Here is a 19,214-nt window from a genome sequence, read left to right on the forward strand (position 1 = left end):
TGCTGACAACTACTCCAAACCTCTGGATGGCTCCACCCAGCAGTTTCATGTAGATGTTAAACAACATGGGGCATAGGATTGAGCCCTGCGGAACCCCACATTGAAGGTGTGGGGACATTTATATAATAATAATAATAATAATAATAATAATAATAATAATAATAATAATAATAATAATGGGTTTCCCCAGCCACTCTGGGCGGCTTCCAGCAAAATATTAAAAAACTGTACAATAGTCTGTCACACATTAAAAGCTTTTCCGAAACAGGGCTTTGTGTTGCTTCCACGTTTTCACATAGATCTCCTTTGTTGTAGCGGGGAATTGTTTAAGAATGCCAAAACGAAAGCACATCAAAAACATTCTAAAACGTCTAAAAACAATTCCAGTTAAAAACATGCTTCAATCCAGTGATCATGGGATTGCAAGGAGGAATATTCTCCCGCCACCACATGCCTGGGGTGAACAGGCTACACACTGAGTAACCGCAGCCAGGCCTTAACTTCCTGGCCAGACCTTGGAGCGTGAAAGGCAGGCTTGGCCTCTGCCCTCCCTTTTCCTTGAGCTTTTAAAAAGGAAGGAAGCAGTGAATATCATGTTGGTTTATAGAAAGTGGTTTTGTTAGGTATGGGTGAGTTTACAAATAGGTGATAGACATGGAACTGGAAGCTCTTTATTTTCATTTCTTTCTTATTTTTCTCCCATTAATTCTTTCTCTTTCCCCTCGTTTTAGTCTATTTTCCTTATTTTTTTGTCGTTTTTCCTTTTTTTTATGTCACCGTTTGTGCTTTTATCCAGATCAGAACTTTTTTATTAATGAAGTAAGCACTTTTATGTCATGCTGGGATGGGGTGTGTGTGTGTGTGTGTGTGTGTGTGTGTGTGTGTGTGTCTGTCTGTCTGTCTGTCTGTCTGTCTGTCTGTCTGTGTTGTGTCTTCAGGCCCTGGAAGCAAATTTGCCGGGGGGTGGGGTGGGCCATCTTCTCTGACCCTCAGGACTCTTCCCAGACCACACCCTCTGTGGAGATGCTGGTCCCTGAGGGCTAACGGGGCACTGCCCCACCAGTGGCATTCTTTCTTGCAACCAAGCCAAAGAGAAACACTGTCTGTCGGTTTCCTCCTCTCTGTGTTGCCCCTTGCAGAACTCAGCAGGTCGGAGGATGGGGGCAACCCTAGAATTGGTTGGTTCTGCCTGCCACTGCCTCTCTGGTGCCACCTACTGTTGGGCTCCTCGGCTTCCACCCTACCAGCCCCAGTGGGCACCAGCCCCCCCCCCCGTTGAAACTAAGCCTACCAGTAGAAAGGTGAAGTTTTCCTTTATTCCCCAGTCGGCTTTTGCCCCAGGCCCCGCCCACCATTGGCATATGCCCCCCCCCAATAGCTGCCAAGTTTTCCCTTTTCTCGCGAGGAAGCCTATTCAGCATAAGGGGAAATCCCTTTAAAAAAGGGATAACTTGGCAGCTATGCCCCCCCCCCGAAGGCTGCCCAGAAGGGAATACTGTACGGCCCTTGGTCTCCCCACCCTTCATGCAGACACTTATCCGACCGTCTGCAAATGCATCAAAGGGTTAAAGTGACCGAGTGCTTGGTTTGCTAGAGGGGCCAAATAAAGTGCTGTTTTTTGGCTGGATGGAAAACACTGGAGGTTTTTTCCCCCCTGTTAGGGGTGGAGTTTGGTTTTGAATTCCCCTTCAGCAAAAAAACAAAAAAACAGGAGGAGGAAGGAAGGGGAAAAAGATCTCAGTGCGTGGAGAGGTGAGTTGCAGGAGGGCAGAGGCGGGTCTCCAAAGGTGGGAGGACAGAAGAAGAGGAAGTGACTTGGTGGGGTGGGGTGGGGGGGAGGCAACACACCTCCAGCCCCTTTGCTTTGATCCCGGGAGGTCTAACTCTGACCCCTAGCGAAACCCCTCGCGCTCATTTCCTTCCACATCAGAGAACGGATCCTCCCCGCAGAAACGCTTTTCTTTTAGGGAAGGTGGAGGTGTTTTTGTTTTTGCAATGCAGGGAAATGGGGTGGGGTGGGAATAGATCTGGCCGGTGCTTTTTTCCTCCTATTTTCCTACTCCTAGTGAAATACTGCCCCTCAATGACGCCAAACTTAGATTCACAAAATGTCGAGGGGTCTGCGTACCCCCAGGGAAAAAAGCACTGGATCTGGTTCCATGGGGAGACACATCCTCAAACACACACACACACAGTTACATTGGAAGCTGCTTTATAATTGAGTCAGACCATTGGTCTGTCAAGCTCAAGGCTGCCTGCACTGACCAGCAGCAGCGTTCCAGGGTTTCAGGTAGGAGGGAGGGTGTCTCTCCTGGGATTAGAACCCGGGACCTTCTCTGCTTCTAAACTGCGACCCCCTTCACAGCAAGGCGTTGGTCAAGGACTCTTTCCCGGGTTCCATTCCATCCTGCCTCCCATCCTCTGCAACACTCTGCCATCTGTTATAAGCAAAAATCTGCCCTTATTCCCTTATGGGGTACACAAGAGCCCTTATTGGGTTCTCCATGGTCGGAGAATATAACAGAGGCCAACCAGAGAATTTTGAGAAGCAAAGCCTTTATTTTTGATGTTGCAACAGGGTCCTTCCCCTCACGCAGGAGAATAAGGAAGGAACCCTAAACAAAGGTGTCCTGCCCTTAAATAGAAATTTGAAATTGGCTTCAGCCCACCCCCCAGAAGCATCACCCATACGCCACAGAAGCGCTTGTGAGTGGGTGGCGTCAGCATTTTAAGCACGCTGTATTGCATGTCTGGGTTCCTACCCACTTTTGGGGCTTTTAATTGATTTTCACTGTTTTATTTTATTTTATATTTTATTTATTTATTTATTTATTTATTTCATGATTGTAAAAAGCAATGCTGTATCCTCAAAGCGTTTTGTATAAAAGATGAAATGATAAAATTACCGCCAAGGAAAATGTATAGCGATAACGTAGGATGTTCAAAAAGTTAAAACGACAGCACATGAAAAAGAGATTTAAGACTGGTGTCAACTTTCTAACTTCCTTGAGTTGCTTCAGTACTTTCTGGGGGTAGAAAGTTAGGATAAATTTCTTTGGTGGACAGGAACTGCACTTTAAATGTGCTTTAAGAGTTTGGTGCACACACACCCTCAGCTCACCCATTCCAGGATACTCTATCCCGTTCCGCCTTCCGCTTGTGATTTCACTCTCCTCCCCCCAAGTCAGTATTTTGTGGCCACTCCGAATGAATGCTCAGTCTCTATTGAGATTTTTTTCGGGAAGATCCTCCCGCCCCCTACTTTTGGGAACCTCTGGTTTTCCCCCAAGCCTACTGATGGTTCACATCTTTGGGTAGGTGGGCCAACTTTGGCTCTCTGGGTCAAGCACGTTCTGTGTGAACAACTAGTCCCGAGTCCTTCATATGCCTGGACACTTATGCCCTGATAACAAAGGGTTTGTTGATCCAGCCTTTGTAGGAAAAGGATCCTGGCTCTGGAGTCTCCAGAGATACTGTGGCTGATTCCTTTTCCATGGGACCAGGGGCTGCAGGGCGGGTCAAACTCTAAGCCAGGGGTCAGCAAACTTTTTCAGTAGGGGGCCGATCCACTGTCCCTCAGACCTTGTGCGGGGCCGGACTAATTTTTTTTTTGGGGGGGGGGGTGTTAGGAATGAATGAATTCCTATGCCCCACAAATAACCCAGAGATGCATTTTAAATAAAAGCACACATTCTACTCATGTAAAAAGACGCTGATTCCCGGACTGTCCATGGGCTGGATTTAGAAGGTGATTGGGCCGGATCCGGCCCCCGGGCCTTAGTTTGCCTAACCATGCTCTAAGCCGGGGGTGGGGGCTGCAGCTCAGTGGCAGACCATCTTCTTTGCTCTGTCATTAAGCTGTATTCCTTCCCCAGAATTCAACAGGGAGGAGGATGGGATGGGATAAAAAAACCAAAATCAAAATTAGTTGTCTCCTTCTCCTATTGGCTATGGGATTATGAGAGGATTATAGGAAAGTGAAGGTAACACATCTTGCAAAAGCTGCACCTACTATGGGGCTCCTTGCCTTCTGGCCCAGCAGCTGCCGCAAGAGCCAATACTGTATATATATATATTGGTTTTAATCTAGAGAAGCTTCTATACAAGAGTTTAACTCTGGGATGAAATGGAGGAGCAAGCGAGTCATCGCCAAAAGGCAGTCTTGCAAAGTGTCAGAAAAGCCCCTGACGCCCTCCAGGCTGTGATGATCGGAGAAGATCTGCAGAGAATACCAGAAGTTCAGATCAAGGAGGAACCGAGCGAGGGGCAGCTGCAGCGCTGGGAAACCCAGTGGCAGGACTTCCTGAAGAGAGTGGAGGCTTCTCAGTTAGGCTGGGCTGTCCCGCCACTGCTGGAAGAGCCCACCCCCTGGGACGACGCCAAGGCCTTCTTCGCCTCCTTCGAGCAAGTGGCCCAAGCCTGCCGGTGGTCCAAGGAAGAGTGGGTGGCCCGACTCTTGCCGGCCCTCAGGGGAGAAGCCGAGGAGGCCTTTAGTAGGATGGAGGCCGGAGACAGAGAGGATTATGGGAAAGTGAAGGCGGCCATCTTGCAACGGGATGCCATCGGTAGAGAGAAACTGCGCCAACACTTCCGGGGCTTCTGCTACCAGGAGGCTGAAGGGCCCAGGGGGGCCTACAGCCAGCTCCAGGAGCTGTGCTCCCGGTGGCTTAAAGTCGAGAGGCACTCCAAGGAGCAGATCCTGGAGCTGCTGATCCTGGAGCAGTTCCTGACCGTCCTTCCGCCGGAGATCCAGAGCCGGGTGAGGGAGTGCGGCCCGGAGACCTGCTCCCAGGCGGTGGCCCTGGCCGAGGACTTCCTCCTGAGGCAGCAGGAGGCCAAGAGATGGGAAGAGCAGGTGAGAGTGTTTCATCCTTTTACAAACAGCAAGCGGTGGGGACCATTGATGGCCTGAGGGCCACATTCCCTTCTGGGGGGCCGCATGCTTGTTTGTATGAGAAGCTGCAAGTCAGCTATGCCAGAATTACATACAACCAGGCAAGCAAGAGAGAGCATTGCAGTTAAAGGACGCATTTTATCCGGGGAGACGGGGACGGAGGAGGGGGTATGGTCTGAGAAGAGTCCCAAGGGCCACGTTGAGAGATCCGGAGGGCCACAGGCTGAGGTCCCCCACCCGTGTTGTATATGGAGTAAACGTCCTTCAACCGTTGCATCTCCAGCTGTCATTGGTCTCTTGCCTGACTATTTGCTAACTTTCCAGTCCAGCAACATCTGTGGGGCAAGGCAGGAAGCCAGAGGGAAACAGGAAACTAAGTGAGCTTTGCTCCTGTTGGCCGCCTCTCCTAAATGTCAGTTGGCACCAGCTAGTAGCTCTGACACAATTCAAACCACTTTAAACAGTCCTCGTTTCCCCCAAAGAATTCTGGGGGCTGTAGTTTATTAGGGGTGCTGAACGTTGTTGGGCGAGACCCATATTCTCCTCACAGAACTACAATTCCCATAGTTCCCTGGGAAGATGACTAGACTGCTAAACCACTTTGAGAACTGGAGCTTTAAATAACTTTTTTATACCTATAAAGGTTTTCTATACTAGTGGCCAAAATTATGGAAACCTTTTGGAAGAAGTGTATTTCCAATGTTTGATGGCTCATAACACCACTTTTTTATGAGTAATACCATAAAATTATATATCAGTGGAAAGATAATTTAATGAAGAATGTAATGCAATGAAGTGTGTTCAATTATCTGTATTCTATCAAAGGTTACAGCCAAATAACCAGAAAAAGAAAGCACAATTTGCTTAGGTTGATATGGAGTAGCTTTCCTTCATTTGAATGTAGCCAATGAGCATGAGAATTTTTGTGTATCTCATTTTTTCTGTGTTTCACGTTTCTTCTTTATGACTGCTGTTGTAATAAATAATTCTTCATAAAAGTTACTGCATTACATTCTTCATTAAATTATCTTTCCATTGATATATAATGTTATGGTGTTACTCCCCAAAAAAAGTGGTGTTATGAGCCATCAAACCTTGGAAACACACTTCTTCCAAAGGGTTTCCACAATTTTGGCCGCCAGTGTAGAATCTAATATTCATATGGTAGCTCAGTTCTAGAGCACTGATCCCCGGCATCTCCAAGTTGGGCTCCCCTCTGGAACCCTGCAGAGCCATTGCCAGTCAGGGTAGGCATTGCAGAGCTAGATTAGACTGGTCCTGTAACTAAAAATAATCTGTGCTATTCAAAAAACAAAACAAAAAACAAAGTCCACCCACCTGGTACTTGTACCTCCGCATAGATTCCTGTCTCCCTGCTCTTAAAAATGATACTTGTTTCTTTTTCAGGAGCTGGCAAAGTTTGAGGAGGTGATGGTGTGCTCTGTAAAGGCTGAACCATCTCCCTCCAGCCCTGTGGAGATGAAGAAAACCAAGCAGGATCCAGGTGCTGGGCTGCTAGGTAAGCCTAATTTCTCCTGCTCCTGGATTCCAGGAATCACTGTGTGAAATTTAGCTTCAATATTTTAAGTGTCCAGACAAAACTTCCTGAAGTATATAGTGGAAGATTTTCTTTTTTAAATTGTGTTGTTTGATCACTGGTGTGTTTGTGGCCATGGGCTCCTTTGGGAGTGAGGTTAGAGGTAGAATAAATAATTTGATGAAAGATAAGTTGAGAGTATTACCAAGAGTATTTGATGAAAGATAAGTTGAGAGTATTACCAAGAGTTATATTCAGCAGGTAACAATTCTATGGGGAAGATGAAAGAATATATCGAGACACACTGGAAGATAAAGCTAGATAGTAGAGATAGAGAGATTATGGGACTACCAATTTCAGAAAAAGAAATAGAGAAAATTATAGGGAAGCTAAAAGGGGGGGAAACCCCAGGAGCAGGTGGATTGGGAACAGAATATTAAAAAGTATTTTTAAAAATATTGGTTCCTAAAATAAAAGTATTATATAATTCAGTAATAGAGGGTGAAAGGATCCCTCCATCATGGGAACAATAAATAATTACGGTATCTTAATTCCAAAACCAGGAAAAGATTTGAAGGACCCAGGATCATAAGCCGATAATCCTAATAAATCAAGATGCTAAAAAAAGTGGAATAAAAATATATATATTCTGCTGTCAGTTCTGTTAATTTGGGTTTCCCCCCACACACACCTTTTTTCATTCTGAAAGGTTATGTGCAGCAGAGCAAAAGTGGAGAGAAAATTCTGGAGTATTCTGAGCCTGAAGCGTTCCACAGGAGAGCAACTAAGACCGTTTCCCTGGCTGAGGAGGTGGGCAAAACAGGCAGGAGACAACATAGCCCAAAGAGGCAGCAAAGAAACCGCCAGAGGAATTGGGCAGGAGGATCCGTTCCTGGCGTGGCAGACGAGTCCCTTGGCAACCACCTCTCTAGGCCTCACGTACAGCCCTGCGCCATTCCAGAGGGAGGTTTCGGCGAAGGCTCCAGGCTTGGCCAACTTGAAAGAATCCAAAATGGAGGGGGACAGGTTCGGGATGCTGGGGAGAGCCTCGTCCCCAGGGACCCTCTTCTGAGACCTGAGAAGTCTCGCCAGTGCTCTTACTGTGGGAAAGCTTTCTGCCAGATCGCCCACGAGAGGGCCACGCACTCCGAGAAGAAGCCCTTCCAGTGCTCGGCGTGTGCCAAGTGCTTCAGCCGCAACTCGCTGCTCCTCAAGCACGAGAGGACGCACGGCGGGGAGAAGCCGTACACTTGCTCCACGTGTGGGAAGAGCTTCGTCTACAGCTGGAACCTCATTAAGCACAAGAAGAAGCACACGGGCGAGAAGCCCCACCAGTGCTCGGCGTGCGGGAAAACCTTCTTCGAGCGCTCGGACCTCGTGCGGCACGAAAGGACTCACACGGGAGAGAAGCCCTACAGGTGCGCCCACTGCTGGAGACGGTTCAGCCAGCAGTGGCTCCTGATCAAACACGAGAGAACCCACACGGCATAGAAACCTCCACAGGACGAGGAAATAATATCTGCCTCCTTCCCTGTGCACCTTTGGGTGCTGAGCTCAACCGAGGGGGGCCCCTTGGTAGTTCCACCATCCTCAGAGATTTTTGAGTGGAGGGCGGTGGCTCGAGAGAGGGCTTTCTCTCCCCATCCCTAAGCTGCAGAGTTCCCCCACTGTGGGGTTGTGTCTGAGGACACGATTACATAGCTTTTGCCACATGACGGAGACACACCTTTTTTTCTATGGCTTTCAACATGTGATATTTTTATATATAAATGTATACAGGATCCAGCTTTTTCTCTTCACGGGAATTCATTTCAACTGGTTTTGAAATGTGTTTTTCTCAGTCGCCGCCACCCTCCCCAGTACCTTAGGGTAAGGAAGTGGAACAATAACAAGAGCTGAAATATGTCCAGAATTTCCCAGACATAGCCGGGATTTGGCCGCCGTAAACCGTGTCTGGGCGGAATTCGCTTAAATGTACGGGAAAATCCAGACATGTGGCAACCCGTGTCAGAAGTGTAGATTTTGGCCAACTTCCTTAAAAATAGCTCAAAAACTATTTTAGATTTTGTAAAAGAAGCTCAGCAAATTTTGGGAACCCTAAAACAACTTTTGCATCTGGGTTTTCACTTTTTGAAATATGGCAACCCCAATAGTATACATGAGGCTCCATTCAGGCCCAGGGTGATATTGATCTAAAACAGGCCTTCTAATGTAAGGAGTTTGAGCTGTGCATTTCTGACCCCTCAGCAACCCCCTAAATCTCGTTCCCCCCCCCCGAACATTGACCTTATTTCATGAGCGGTGGGAGATGTTGGAGTGGGGGATGCATTCAAGTACCAAACGTGAAGAGCACATGGTTGGCATTCGGGTAAGTTTGTCTGAAATCATCAGCTCCTAGCCCACTCGCAAAAGTTTGGTGTTTCAACCCCAGAGTTTGATTTTCAGCTGTAAGATGAAACATTCGTGGCTACGGATGGGGAATCGTTTTGGAAGGAGGGATATTTGTCTTTGGGAATGATGGGGAACCTTTGCCCTATCAAAGGCCACATTCTCACAGGGAGAACCTATTGGGAGGCGGGGCACGTGGTGGGTGGGGCAAGTGTCATAAGTGGGCAGGCACCACCTCTGCCTGCATGAAATTAGACTCTGAAGCCCCAGGTTGCCCATGTCCATTCATCTTTTTCTGAGCAGAACAGACAAACTCTCCTGCCTCAATTCTGGTGGCGGACCTACTTTTGAGGGGCCCTGAAGCTCGGACTGTTATGAGGGCCCCCTCACAACCAACAATGCAGTCTGGGTAACCACTGTTAACCTTTTTCTGTGGGGTGGTTCCACGACAGATTCCCTGCACCTTTTACAATATCTGTGCGACTGACTCTCAAACTTTCGGATTATTGGAATGGATACAACAAAAAATAAATTAGTTTGTGTCATGCGACTCCAGTCGGGTCTACTAGACCCAATTTTTTTAAGCATTGTGGACTAAAGTCGATTCTTGGGCCCCTCCGGGATTAGGGGCCCTGAAGCTTAAGCTTCATTGGTTTCTGAGTAGATCCCCTGCTGCTCAATTCTGCTTGTTTTATATAGCAGGTGTGGGGAACCTTTGACCCTTAGATGCTGCCAAGCGACAGCTCCCACCCACCCACCCCCACAAGCAGGCCCGATAGCCAGGGATGATGGGATTTGTCGTTCAGTAACCTCTGGAGGGCCAAAGGGCCTCCAACTTGTTCTATAGCTTGGGAGCCACCCTCAAATTGTCCAAGTCTGCAAATCAGCAATGGGGAATCTCTGGCCCAGACAGGAAGCATTGTAGATAGGCCAGCAGGTGGTTTGCAGGCTCCTGCCAATTGCCTGATCGTTGGCACCTGCAAAGCCCATGTACAGCACTTTGCAAGCCCCAATGGCAAACAGCTGGTGGTTGGGGCTCAGCAAGCACAGGCAAACACATCCATGGCAAAGCTGCTTTCTGCTGGAACGGAGCAAGGGGAATCTCTCGCCTTTCAGATATTGGTGGACCAACTCCCATCATCCTTGACCACATGGCATGCTGGCTGCCAGAGCTGATGGGAGTTGGAGTCCATCTGGAGGGCCACAAATTCCCCCTGCCCTAGAAAAGTTCAGGAACTTGGTGAGCGTTGAAGTGCCCAGCTCTGAGCCCATAATGCATATGATGAAACCAGTCCCCATCTCTGATCAATATTGAATGTGTTCTCCAAGGACCCACTTCCCTTTTCTATTCTTCCTTCTCTTTGTTTCGTCCCTCCCTCCCTCCCTCCTTGTTCTAACTCTGCTGTGAGAGCCACAGACCCATTGCACAGGGTGGGTAGTAGCTCTGAACATTATTCCAGAACGTTAAGCAGCATAGAACAGCTGGGGAAACCATGGGGGTTTAGGGCAGTTTTTCAACTAGATGGGCTGGAGGGAATTTGTGGAAGGGAGAAGCAGGCATTCTGATTGCTTTGATGAGTCGCTTCGCTTTGGGTGAGTCTGTCCATTATTATGCCACTATTTTTAATGAGTTCTTTATGTATATAAGGGACGTGGGTGGCACTGTAGTCTAAACCACTGAGCCTCTTGGGCTTGCCAATCAGAAGGTTGGTGGTTCAAATCCCCGCGACGGGGTGAGCTCCCCTCGCTCGGTCCCAGCTCCTGCCAACCTAGCAGTTCGAAAGCACGCCCAAAAGTGCAAGTAGATAAATAGGTACTGCTCTGGCGGGAAGGTGAATGGCGTTTCCGTGTGCTGCTCTGGTTTTGGTGCTGCGCCAGAAGCGGCTTAGTCATGCTGACCACATGACCCGGAAAAACTGCGGACAAACGCCAGCTCCCTCGGCCTGTAAAGCAAGATGAACGCCGCAACCCCAGAGTCGTCCGCGACTGGACTTAACCATCCAGGGGTCCTTTACCTTTACCTTTTTTTTATGTATATGATCACTAAGATTATTTCCATTGTGTTTTACTGCTCATGGTGTATTGTAGACCATTGATTCTCCACCCACCCATTACTAATCCTCCGTTGAACACTGTATATCAATAAAATATTTAATTTGGAGTTTGGAGTCTGTTGTCTTTGTCACTAGTTCAGCTGGGGTGCAAAGTGAACCCCGATTAACCCAAGAATGTGGTGGGGTCTGCAAAAAAGATGGACTGGGTATCTTCCACAGCCAATAGCCAAACACATTTCAGCTGCAAAGAGTCCTATGGCAAACTAAAAATCCTGCACACCAACTTGAGAATGGATCAGGGAGCTGCAGTCATATTTCAGTTGTGTTGCAGTGACAAATTCTCCTTCCCAGTTTCCCCCCACCCCGCCAAAGTGAAAGACTCAGTGTCTGCAAGTTTTAGCATGGTGGGAGATAAAAATGTCTCAATTTGTTTTCTCCTTGCTACGCTTACACCTCTTTCATGTCTCCTCTTACTTGCCTTCTCTCTGAATTAAAAAGTCCCAAATTTTCCAATGTTTCCTCATAGCAGAGCTGCTCCATCCTCTTGATCAATTTTAAAATGCATTTTTTTAAAATGCAAAAACAGCAGCAGCAAGCTTAATCCCCAAAAGGGCATTTCCCTCTTCTTCATGCAAAAGGAAATTTGGGAGGGGGGCACATTTGGAACTCTTAAGTAACTTGTGGGCACCACAAAATAGCCAGAAGAAAAACTGGCGATGCTCAAAACAGGCAAAACCTACACAACCAAAAAGCAAAATCTGGGCAAAAAAAAGTTGTTGTAAAGTGCCCCAAGGAGTAGCAGTAATAGTAATAGTAATATTTCTATGCTGCCCATCTGACTGGGTTGCCCCAGGGATTCTGGGTGACTTTCAGCAATTTATAAAACTACAATAAAGCATTACACATTTAAAACTTCCCTCTACAGTATTAATTCTAGGCTTTGGGGGTCATTAAGCCCAATCCCTGCTCAGTGCAAGATCCCTGACAGATAGATGTAAAACCTAGGATGGAAACGCCGCACAACTTAGTGAAAGAGCATCTTCTTTTAATGCAGAAGTTTCCATGGGGCTGAAAACGCCACCCCGCCTGAAACCCAGGACAGCCACTGCCAACTAGTGCAGACAGTCCTGATCTGACTCGGAATAAGGCAGGTTCCTCTGTTGCTCCGGCTGCCAGTGAAACGCTTCTAAAGGGAGAACGGCTCCTCCCATATTTTTTTCCACGGCGATCTGCCGTTTCCCCGCGATTCCCACCCATTTAGAGCCTTGCTGCAGCTGAGCCGCAGAAAGAAAGCCCGCTCTCGGAATTATAGAACCGTAGAAAGGGATCCCCGAGGGTCATCTAGTCCGACCCTGTTGCTCCTATCTCTGTACTGCGGGGGGGCTGGACTAGATGACCCCTGAGAACCCCTCCCAACTCTTACGATTCTCTGATTCTGCGCAAGAGGCCCCTTCTCGATGTCACTCCCAGCCATAGAGGGGGAAAATGACGTTTCCCGGAGCAAGAGCTCAAAGGGGTTAAACCAACCGAGCTTTGCTTCCTAGAAAAGACAGCAGAGGGAGGGAGGGAGGGAGAAAGAAAGAAAGATGAGGATTTACGGGGCGGGGGAGCAGGCAAAGGGTCTTTTCCTGTTGTGGGAGGAGGGGGCGCCTGGGAAGATCCTTTTTTTTCCTGCAAGAAGAAGAAGAAAGAGTGTGCACCATGAAGGGGTGAGCATGGAGGGCTGCAGGGAGAGGGGGCGGGGGGAAGTGGGGAGGGGGTGCAGGAGGAAAGGGGCACCCCCATAGCTCTCCCTTCCCCACCCGTTGGATCCTTGCACAGCAGGATCCTTCCCACTCAAGCTCCTTCTAGATCAGGAAAAGGAGGCAGGACCCCTCTATGTAAGGAAGGAAATATATAGGTACAGATGCAGATCTATACCTAGGTAAAAGTGGGTCATCTAGCATTGTATTGTCAACACTGGCTGGCAGCAGCTCTCCAGGGTTTCCGGCAGGGGGAATTCCCATTCATTATCAACATTCAGGAGGAGATAGATAGATAGATAGATAGATCCTCTTGTATATACAGTGCTTTTTTTCCTTTAAAAATGTTTAGGGGTACTCTCATTTTGACTCAAGAAAATCACTATTTTATAGTTCAAATCAGGAAAAATACAGTAAATGGACAAAAGTACAAAGATTCACAAAATCTTTAGGGGTATGCCTACCCCTGCACCCCCCCCCTAAAAAAAGCATATATACAAATACGCCAAACGTTCCTGTTCAACCAGGCATTTGATGGCTCAAAAGATGCTGCTCCTCGCAACCTTGAAATTATTAGCTGTGAGGGCGGCTCACACGTGACTCTTAAAGTATTTTATGTGTGCTTAGGGGTTTTTTTAGCTGCTCAAAACGTTTTGATTGTTCTCTTGTATTGTTTGTGGCCCAGGGCTCCTTTGAGAGGAAAGGCGGAAATTTAATACCTACAAAGAAGAAAAAGGGCAAGGGACCAGGACATTTTCACTGGGGTACGGTTGCCAAGACTTCATGCACACCACACATTTAAAGCACACTGATTATTCCCCCCCCCAAAAAAAAGAATAATCCTGGGAAGTCTCTCTCTTATTAATAGGTGATAGTATTAAAACTACAAAAGAGTAAAAAAAATATGCAAAAAAGTTTCAGTATAACTTGCATGCAGTTACCATTTTTTAGCATACGCAAGTGGCTGCAATATTAGAGCTGTCTCTTGTTAATTCATTTTCTCTTTTGTTTCTACCCTTTTCCATTCTCTAGGCAGAAGCTCAGGATGCCTATCGATTTGTTCTAGAATTGTCCGTAACGTGCCCTTACGTTTGTAAAGCCACTCGAGAATGAAAATGGGGAATCAGGACACCCTAGGCGACACATTGCAGGAGACGCCAGCGAGAAAAGGGAAAAGCACAGGTTTCCTCCAGGATGGAAGGATCAAGGACTTGTTGCATAGGTTTCCAGGAGGGCAAGTGAAGCAGGAGCCAGGCGAGGAGCCGACAGAAGCCCCATGGCAGGAACTCCTGAAGAAAATGGAGTTGCCTCGGTCCGAGGAGCTGTGGGATGATGCAAAGTCTTTCCTGGCCTCTTTCGAACGAGTGGCCGAAACCTTCCGGTGGCCCAGGGGAGAGTGGGCGGCCCGACTGCTGCCGGCCCTCACGGGAGATGCTGAGCAGGCTTTCAGTGGGCTGGAAGGCAAAGACAAAGAGGATTATGGGAAAATGAAGGCGGCCATCTTGAGAGCGGAGGCCAAGAACAGGGAAGAGCAACGTCAACGTTTCAGATGCTTCTGCTACCAGGAGGCCGAGGGGCCCAGAGGGACGTATATACGGCTCCGGGGACTTTGCTACGGGTGGCTGAAGGTGGAGAGGCACTCCAAGGAGCAGATCTTGGAGCTGCTGATCCTGGAGCAGTTCCTGGCCATTCTGCCACCACAGATGCAGAGCTGGGTCAAAGAACAAGGCCCAGAGGCTTGTCCCCAGGCAGTGTTGCTCGCCGAGGATTTCCTGCTGAGGCCAGGAGAGGCCAAGGGGCAGGAGAGACAGGTGACACCCATGTGTTGTGATGTTTGTGCATGGCATAGCGGCTATTTTAAAATTTTTATTACTACTACATTACTACTGCCGTGGTCGAAGGCACTCTGTTTCTGAATAACAGTTGCTTGAAGCCGCAGTCATACTTATGGGCTTTCCTGGGGACATCTGGCTAGCCAGTGTGATAACAGGATAGAATCGAAAAATCACGGAATTTCAGAGCCAGAAGTGACTACGTGGGTCATCTAGTCCAGCCCCCTGAAATACAGGAATCGTATGCCCAACGTGAGGACTTGAACCCACAACCCTGAGATTAAGAGTCTCATGCTCTACTGACTGAGCTATTTAAGGATGATGGACTAGAGGGGTTACTGACACCCTGAACTTATTCAGAAGCATTTCTTAATTACATTTAATTGCATTGCCCCAAGGTCACCCAGTGAGCTTCGTCACTGAGTGACGATTTGAACTTTGGTCCTAGTCCAACACTCTAACCCAGTGTTTTCCAAACTCGAGTCTCCAACTGTTTTTGGACTACAATTCCCATCATTCCTTGACACTGGTCTTGCTAGCTAGGGATGATGGGAGTTGTAGTCCAAAAACAGTTGACGATTCAAGTTTGGAAAACACTGCCAAGCAACGTTGGCTTTGGCCCTTAGGTGAGTTTTTCATCGATATTGAGCCCTATGGCTTGAAATATCTGTTTTTTATTGACAGGAGTCCCTGAAGATGGTTGAGTCTCCTCCCTCAGGCTGGAAAATGCCGCAGTGGTCGGAGGAGCCCGCGCCATGGGATGACATGAAGGCCTTCCTGGCCTCCTTTGAGCAAGTGGCCCAAGGCTGCCGGTGGCCCCCAGAAGAATGGGCAGCCCGGCTCCTGCCTGTCTTCAGAGGAGAAGCCGAGAGGACCTTTAGCAGCCTGGAAGCCGGAGACAAAGGGGATTATGGGAAGGTGAAGGCAGCCATTTTGCGACAGGATGCCATCAGGAGGGAGAAGAACCGCCAACACTTCAGGCACTTCTGCTACCAGGAGGCCGAGGGGCCGAGAGGGACTTACTGTAGACTCCAGAAACTTTGTAGAGGGTGGCTGACAGTCGAAGGACACACCAAGGAGCAGATCCTGGATCTGCTGATCCTGGAGCAGTTTCTGGCTGTCCTGCCCCCAGAGATGCAGAGCTGGGTCAGGGGACAGGACTCAGAAAGCTGCTCCCAGGCGGTGGCCCTGGCCGAGGACTTCCTGCTGAGGCGGCAAGAGGCCGAGAGAGAGGAGAAACAGGTGAAACTATTTCCCTATGTGTGGCACAGGGCCAGGGATGAGAGAGAAGTATAGCTTGAGGTTGTTGATGGACTTCACCTTATGCCTCGTTTTGCTTGGCTGTTCTCTGAAGGCCTAGCCAGGTGCAACGTTTCTTGTGGAAGCACCCGATGTTTTTTGCAGAAGCACCCAAGTCTGAAAGGATTGCTCTTATTCTAACTCTTAAGAATAAAAGAAAATTAATATAAATTAGTTTGGAGATGGGATTTAACGCCAGTCAGATTAAATCAAATATATATATATATATATATTCGGTTCTATGTTGGAGGGAATGCCAGGAAATAGGGAATTATGTTCACATGTGGTGGGAGTACAATTTTTTTGGCAAAGGGTGTTTAAGGAGATACAGTGGTGCCTCGCTAGATGAATTTAATTCGTTCCACGGGTCTTTTCTTATAACGAAAAATTCGTCTAGCGAATCCCATAGGAATGCATTGAAATTTTTTTTGAAATTTTTTTGCCCATAGGAACGCATTAATTGAATTTCAATGCATTCCTATGGGAAACCGCGATTCGCTAGACGAATTTTTCGTAAAACGAATTCGTCTAGCGAGGCAACCTTCACTAGAAAAAACCTTTCGTTAAGCGGAAATTTCGTTAAGCAGGGCATTCGTTAAGCGAGGCACCACTGTAATAGAAACCACTGGTTTAAAGCTGACTGTTTTAAAGTCCAGAGGTAGCATTATTATCAATTTACGATTGGGTAGATAGATAGATAGAAACTTTACTCACGTTAGCCGATGGGCATAGCAACAATAAAACATTACAATATACACAGGAAAAAGGAAATTTGGTATAAAAGCACAGTTTAGGGTCCTGAATCAATCATTATAATTATAAGAAAACCAAAGTTATGGTTTTCTCAAGAAACTATAGGCCCCACAGTTGGCGTATGGACAATCAGCCAATCGAACAGGTCAAAGCTTTCAAATATTTGGGCCTTATCTTCCAGTCCACGGAGTCATGGGGGAGCACACCAAAAATGTGCAAAAGAAAAAGCATCCCAAAGTGCCAAAACTCTTGACATGCTTTTTCCATGCAAAGAGTGGCAAACACATACCCTCAAGAAGTCTTCCAAGCTAAACCCCTAGCAGAGCTATTATACGGGGCTCAGATTTGGACTGGTAACCACCTTGGCACTTTGAAAGCTGTTCAATCTTGAGGCAATTTTTTTCTGCACCGCCCTGCTTCCCAAACGCATCGTTGCGACTGGAGGCAAGTCTCCCCTCAGTAGAATTACGGATTTGGCAAGGATTGGGTGGAAGGCTATAAGGACTTGCTCACAAATTTATTGACAGCTGCACGAATTATTATAGCTAAGATGAGGAAGGGGCAAGTGGAATATAAAATGGAAGAATGGTATAGAGGTGTGGGATATAGCTATTAAACGATAAATTAACATGTGCCATTAAGGCAAGCAGGAGAAATGATTTTGAGGCGGTATGGAGGGTGTTTGCAGAATTTGTACGGTTAAAATCGAAAGGGGTCAAACCATCGCAAGAGGCGGTGAAATTTTGGGAGCTTGAATAGTTACAATGGAATGGTCTCGGGGGTGGGGTGCACATTTTTATTCTTTTTTTATTTATGATTATTACTTTGTCGAAATAAGATAAAATAATGAAAAATTAAAAACTGGCTCCATAATGTAAAAAAGAGAAAAAGGATTGCTCTCTGCTGTTTCAGGTGGCATTGGAGGAGGAGGAGGAGGAGGAAGAAGAAGAAGAAGAAGAAGAAGATGCAAATTTCTCGGATGCAGGGCAGTCTCCGTGGGACTCGGAAGAGGGGCACCTGTGCGTGGTAATCAAGCAGGAAGTTGAGGACGGAGAGGACAGTCTGTCTGGTGAGGAGACCTATGCCTTTCTTTGAGCTCGAGTCCTTGCCTGGGTTAAGCTCAGCTGAGGCTCCTCCATACTCCCAGGTCCTGTTTGTGGGCTTCCCTTAGGTATCTGCTTGGCCACTGTGAGAACAGGATGCTGAATTATGATAGGCCTCTGGTCTGATCCAGCAGCCCTTTTCTAACGTCCTTTTCCCGTTGCCAGTTCTGAATGGCTAAGATTCAACTGCCCATATAGAATATCCTATGGTTATTCTTATTATTACCGTTATTAGACTCTGAGGGTGGTAGTACTACCAAGAGGGCTCCATGCTCTCATCACAGCACACAAGAGGGTCTGTAGGGGAAGAGGTGGTCTAGTCAATAGTTACAGGTAGGTAGCCATGTTGGTCTGCCGTAGTCGAAACAAAATAAAAAAATTCCTTCCAGTAGCACCTTAGAGACCAACTAAGTTTGTCATTGGTATGAGCTTTTGTGTGCATGCACACTTCTTCAGATACCATGCATGCACATGAAAGCTCATACCAGTGACAAACTTAGTTGGTCTCTTAAGGTGCTACTGGAAGGAATTTTTTTATTTCGTTTGGTCCAGTCAATGTTATTATTTCAAGAATAGTGGGAAAGTATACAACAACAACAACAACAACAACAACAATTTATTATTTATACTCCACCCATCTGGCTGGGTTTCCCCAGCCACTCTGGGCGGCTCCCAACAGAATATTAAAAGCACAATAAAACACCAAACATTAAAAAATTCCCTAAACAGGGCTGCCTTCAGATGTCTTCTGAAAGTCAGATAGTTGTTTATTTCCTTGACATCCGGTGGGAGGGTGTTCTACAGAGCGGGTGCCACCACCGAGAAGGCCCTCTGCTTGGTTCCCTGTAACTTCTTTTCTCGTAGGGAGGGAACCGCCAGAAGGCCCTCGGAGCTGGATCTCAGTGTCCAAGCTGAACGATGGGGTTGGCGATAAATAAAATACATTTTATTTCTACTATATATTTTGGAAAGTTGTTTATCCTCCGATTTGGATATCACAGCCAAATTTTGCGTAAAATTCCTGAAAGGACAGAGCATGGACGCCATCTTGAATCAAGATGGCAGGCTGAACCTTTCAAAGCGGCATCTCTTGCATTTCTGAACAATGCCGAGTGCACATGCTTCTAGTAAATAAAACTAAAATTAAGATTCAACTGCCAATCCAGTCATTCTGTGTTACATGGAATGGGGGAGCGCCATCTTTTCCTCGCCTGCAATTCTCTGTCCACTTATCTGGGAGTAAGTCCTACTGAACACAACAGGTCTTACTGCTGAGTAGACATGTACAAGATTGCACCTTTAATTTGGTTTTAGGCACTGCTACTTTAATACTCTCAGCTTTTTTATTCCATTGTTGTTTGTTATTGTTTCTCAGGCTGTGCTCACACCATACATTTAAAACACATTTCCCCCTCTCCAAATAATCCAGGGAACAACTGCAGTTCCAAGGGCCCTTGGGGTGTGTGCTTCATTGTATTTCATGTTTTACCACTGCTTTCTGCCATGAGCTCTCTTGGCAGAAGAAAAGAAAGGTGAGATACAAGAGTTTTAAATGAATAAAATGAAGGCATTTCTCTTCCTCCAAAGAAGACTGGGCTGTGAGAGGAATCGT

At 47.1% G+C, this 19,214-nt stretch overlaps 1 protein-coding gene across 1 annotated transcript in view; it reads left to right on the forward strand.

Moving 5' to 3' along the window:
• Nucleotides 1–1,617: 1,617 nt before the first annotated feature.
• LOC118081121 (uncharacterized) overlaps nucleotides 1,618–19,214 on the forward strand; it is a 64,499-nt gene continuing 46,902 nt past the window's right edge. The window contains exons 1-8 of the mRNA XM_060270919.1: nucleotides 1,618–1,752; nucleotides 4,091–4,855; nucleotides 6,302–6,413; nucleotides 7,141–7,916; nucleotides 9,224–9,228; nucleotides 13,715–14,426; nucleotides 15,132–15,689; nucleotides 17,412–17,568. Coding sequence (XP_060126902.1) covers nucleotides 4,127–4,855; nucleotides 6,302–6,413; nucleotides 7,141–7,916; nucleotides 9,224–9,228; nucleotides 13,715–14,426; nucleotides 15,132–15,689; nucleotides 17,412–17,568 — 3,049 coding nt within the window. The 5' untranslated portion in view covers nucleotides 1,618–1,752; nucleotides 4,091–4,126. The remainder of the gene's footprint in view (nucleotides 1,753–4,090; nucleotides 4,856–6,301; nucleotides 6,414–7,140; nucleotides 7,917–9,223; nucleotides 9,229–13,714; nucleotides 14,427–15,131; nucleotides 15,690–17,411; nucleotides 17,569–19,214) is intronic.

The sequence above is a fragment of the Zootoca vivipara genome, chromosome 2 (genome assembly GCF_963506605.1).
Source record: "Zootoca vivipara chromosome 2, rZooViv1.1, whole genome shotgun sequence".
Classification (NCBI taxonomy): Eukaryota; Metazoa; Chordata; class Lepidosauria; order Squamata; family Lacertidae; genus Zootoca; species Zootoca vivipara.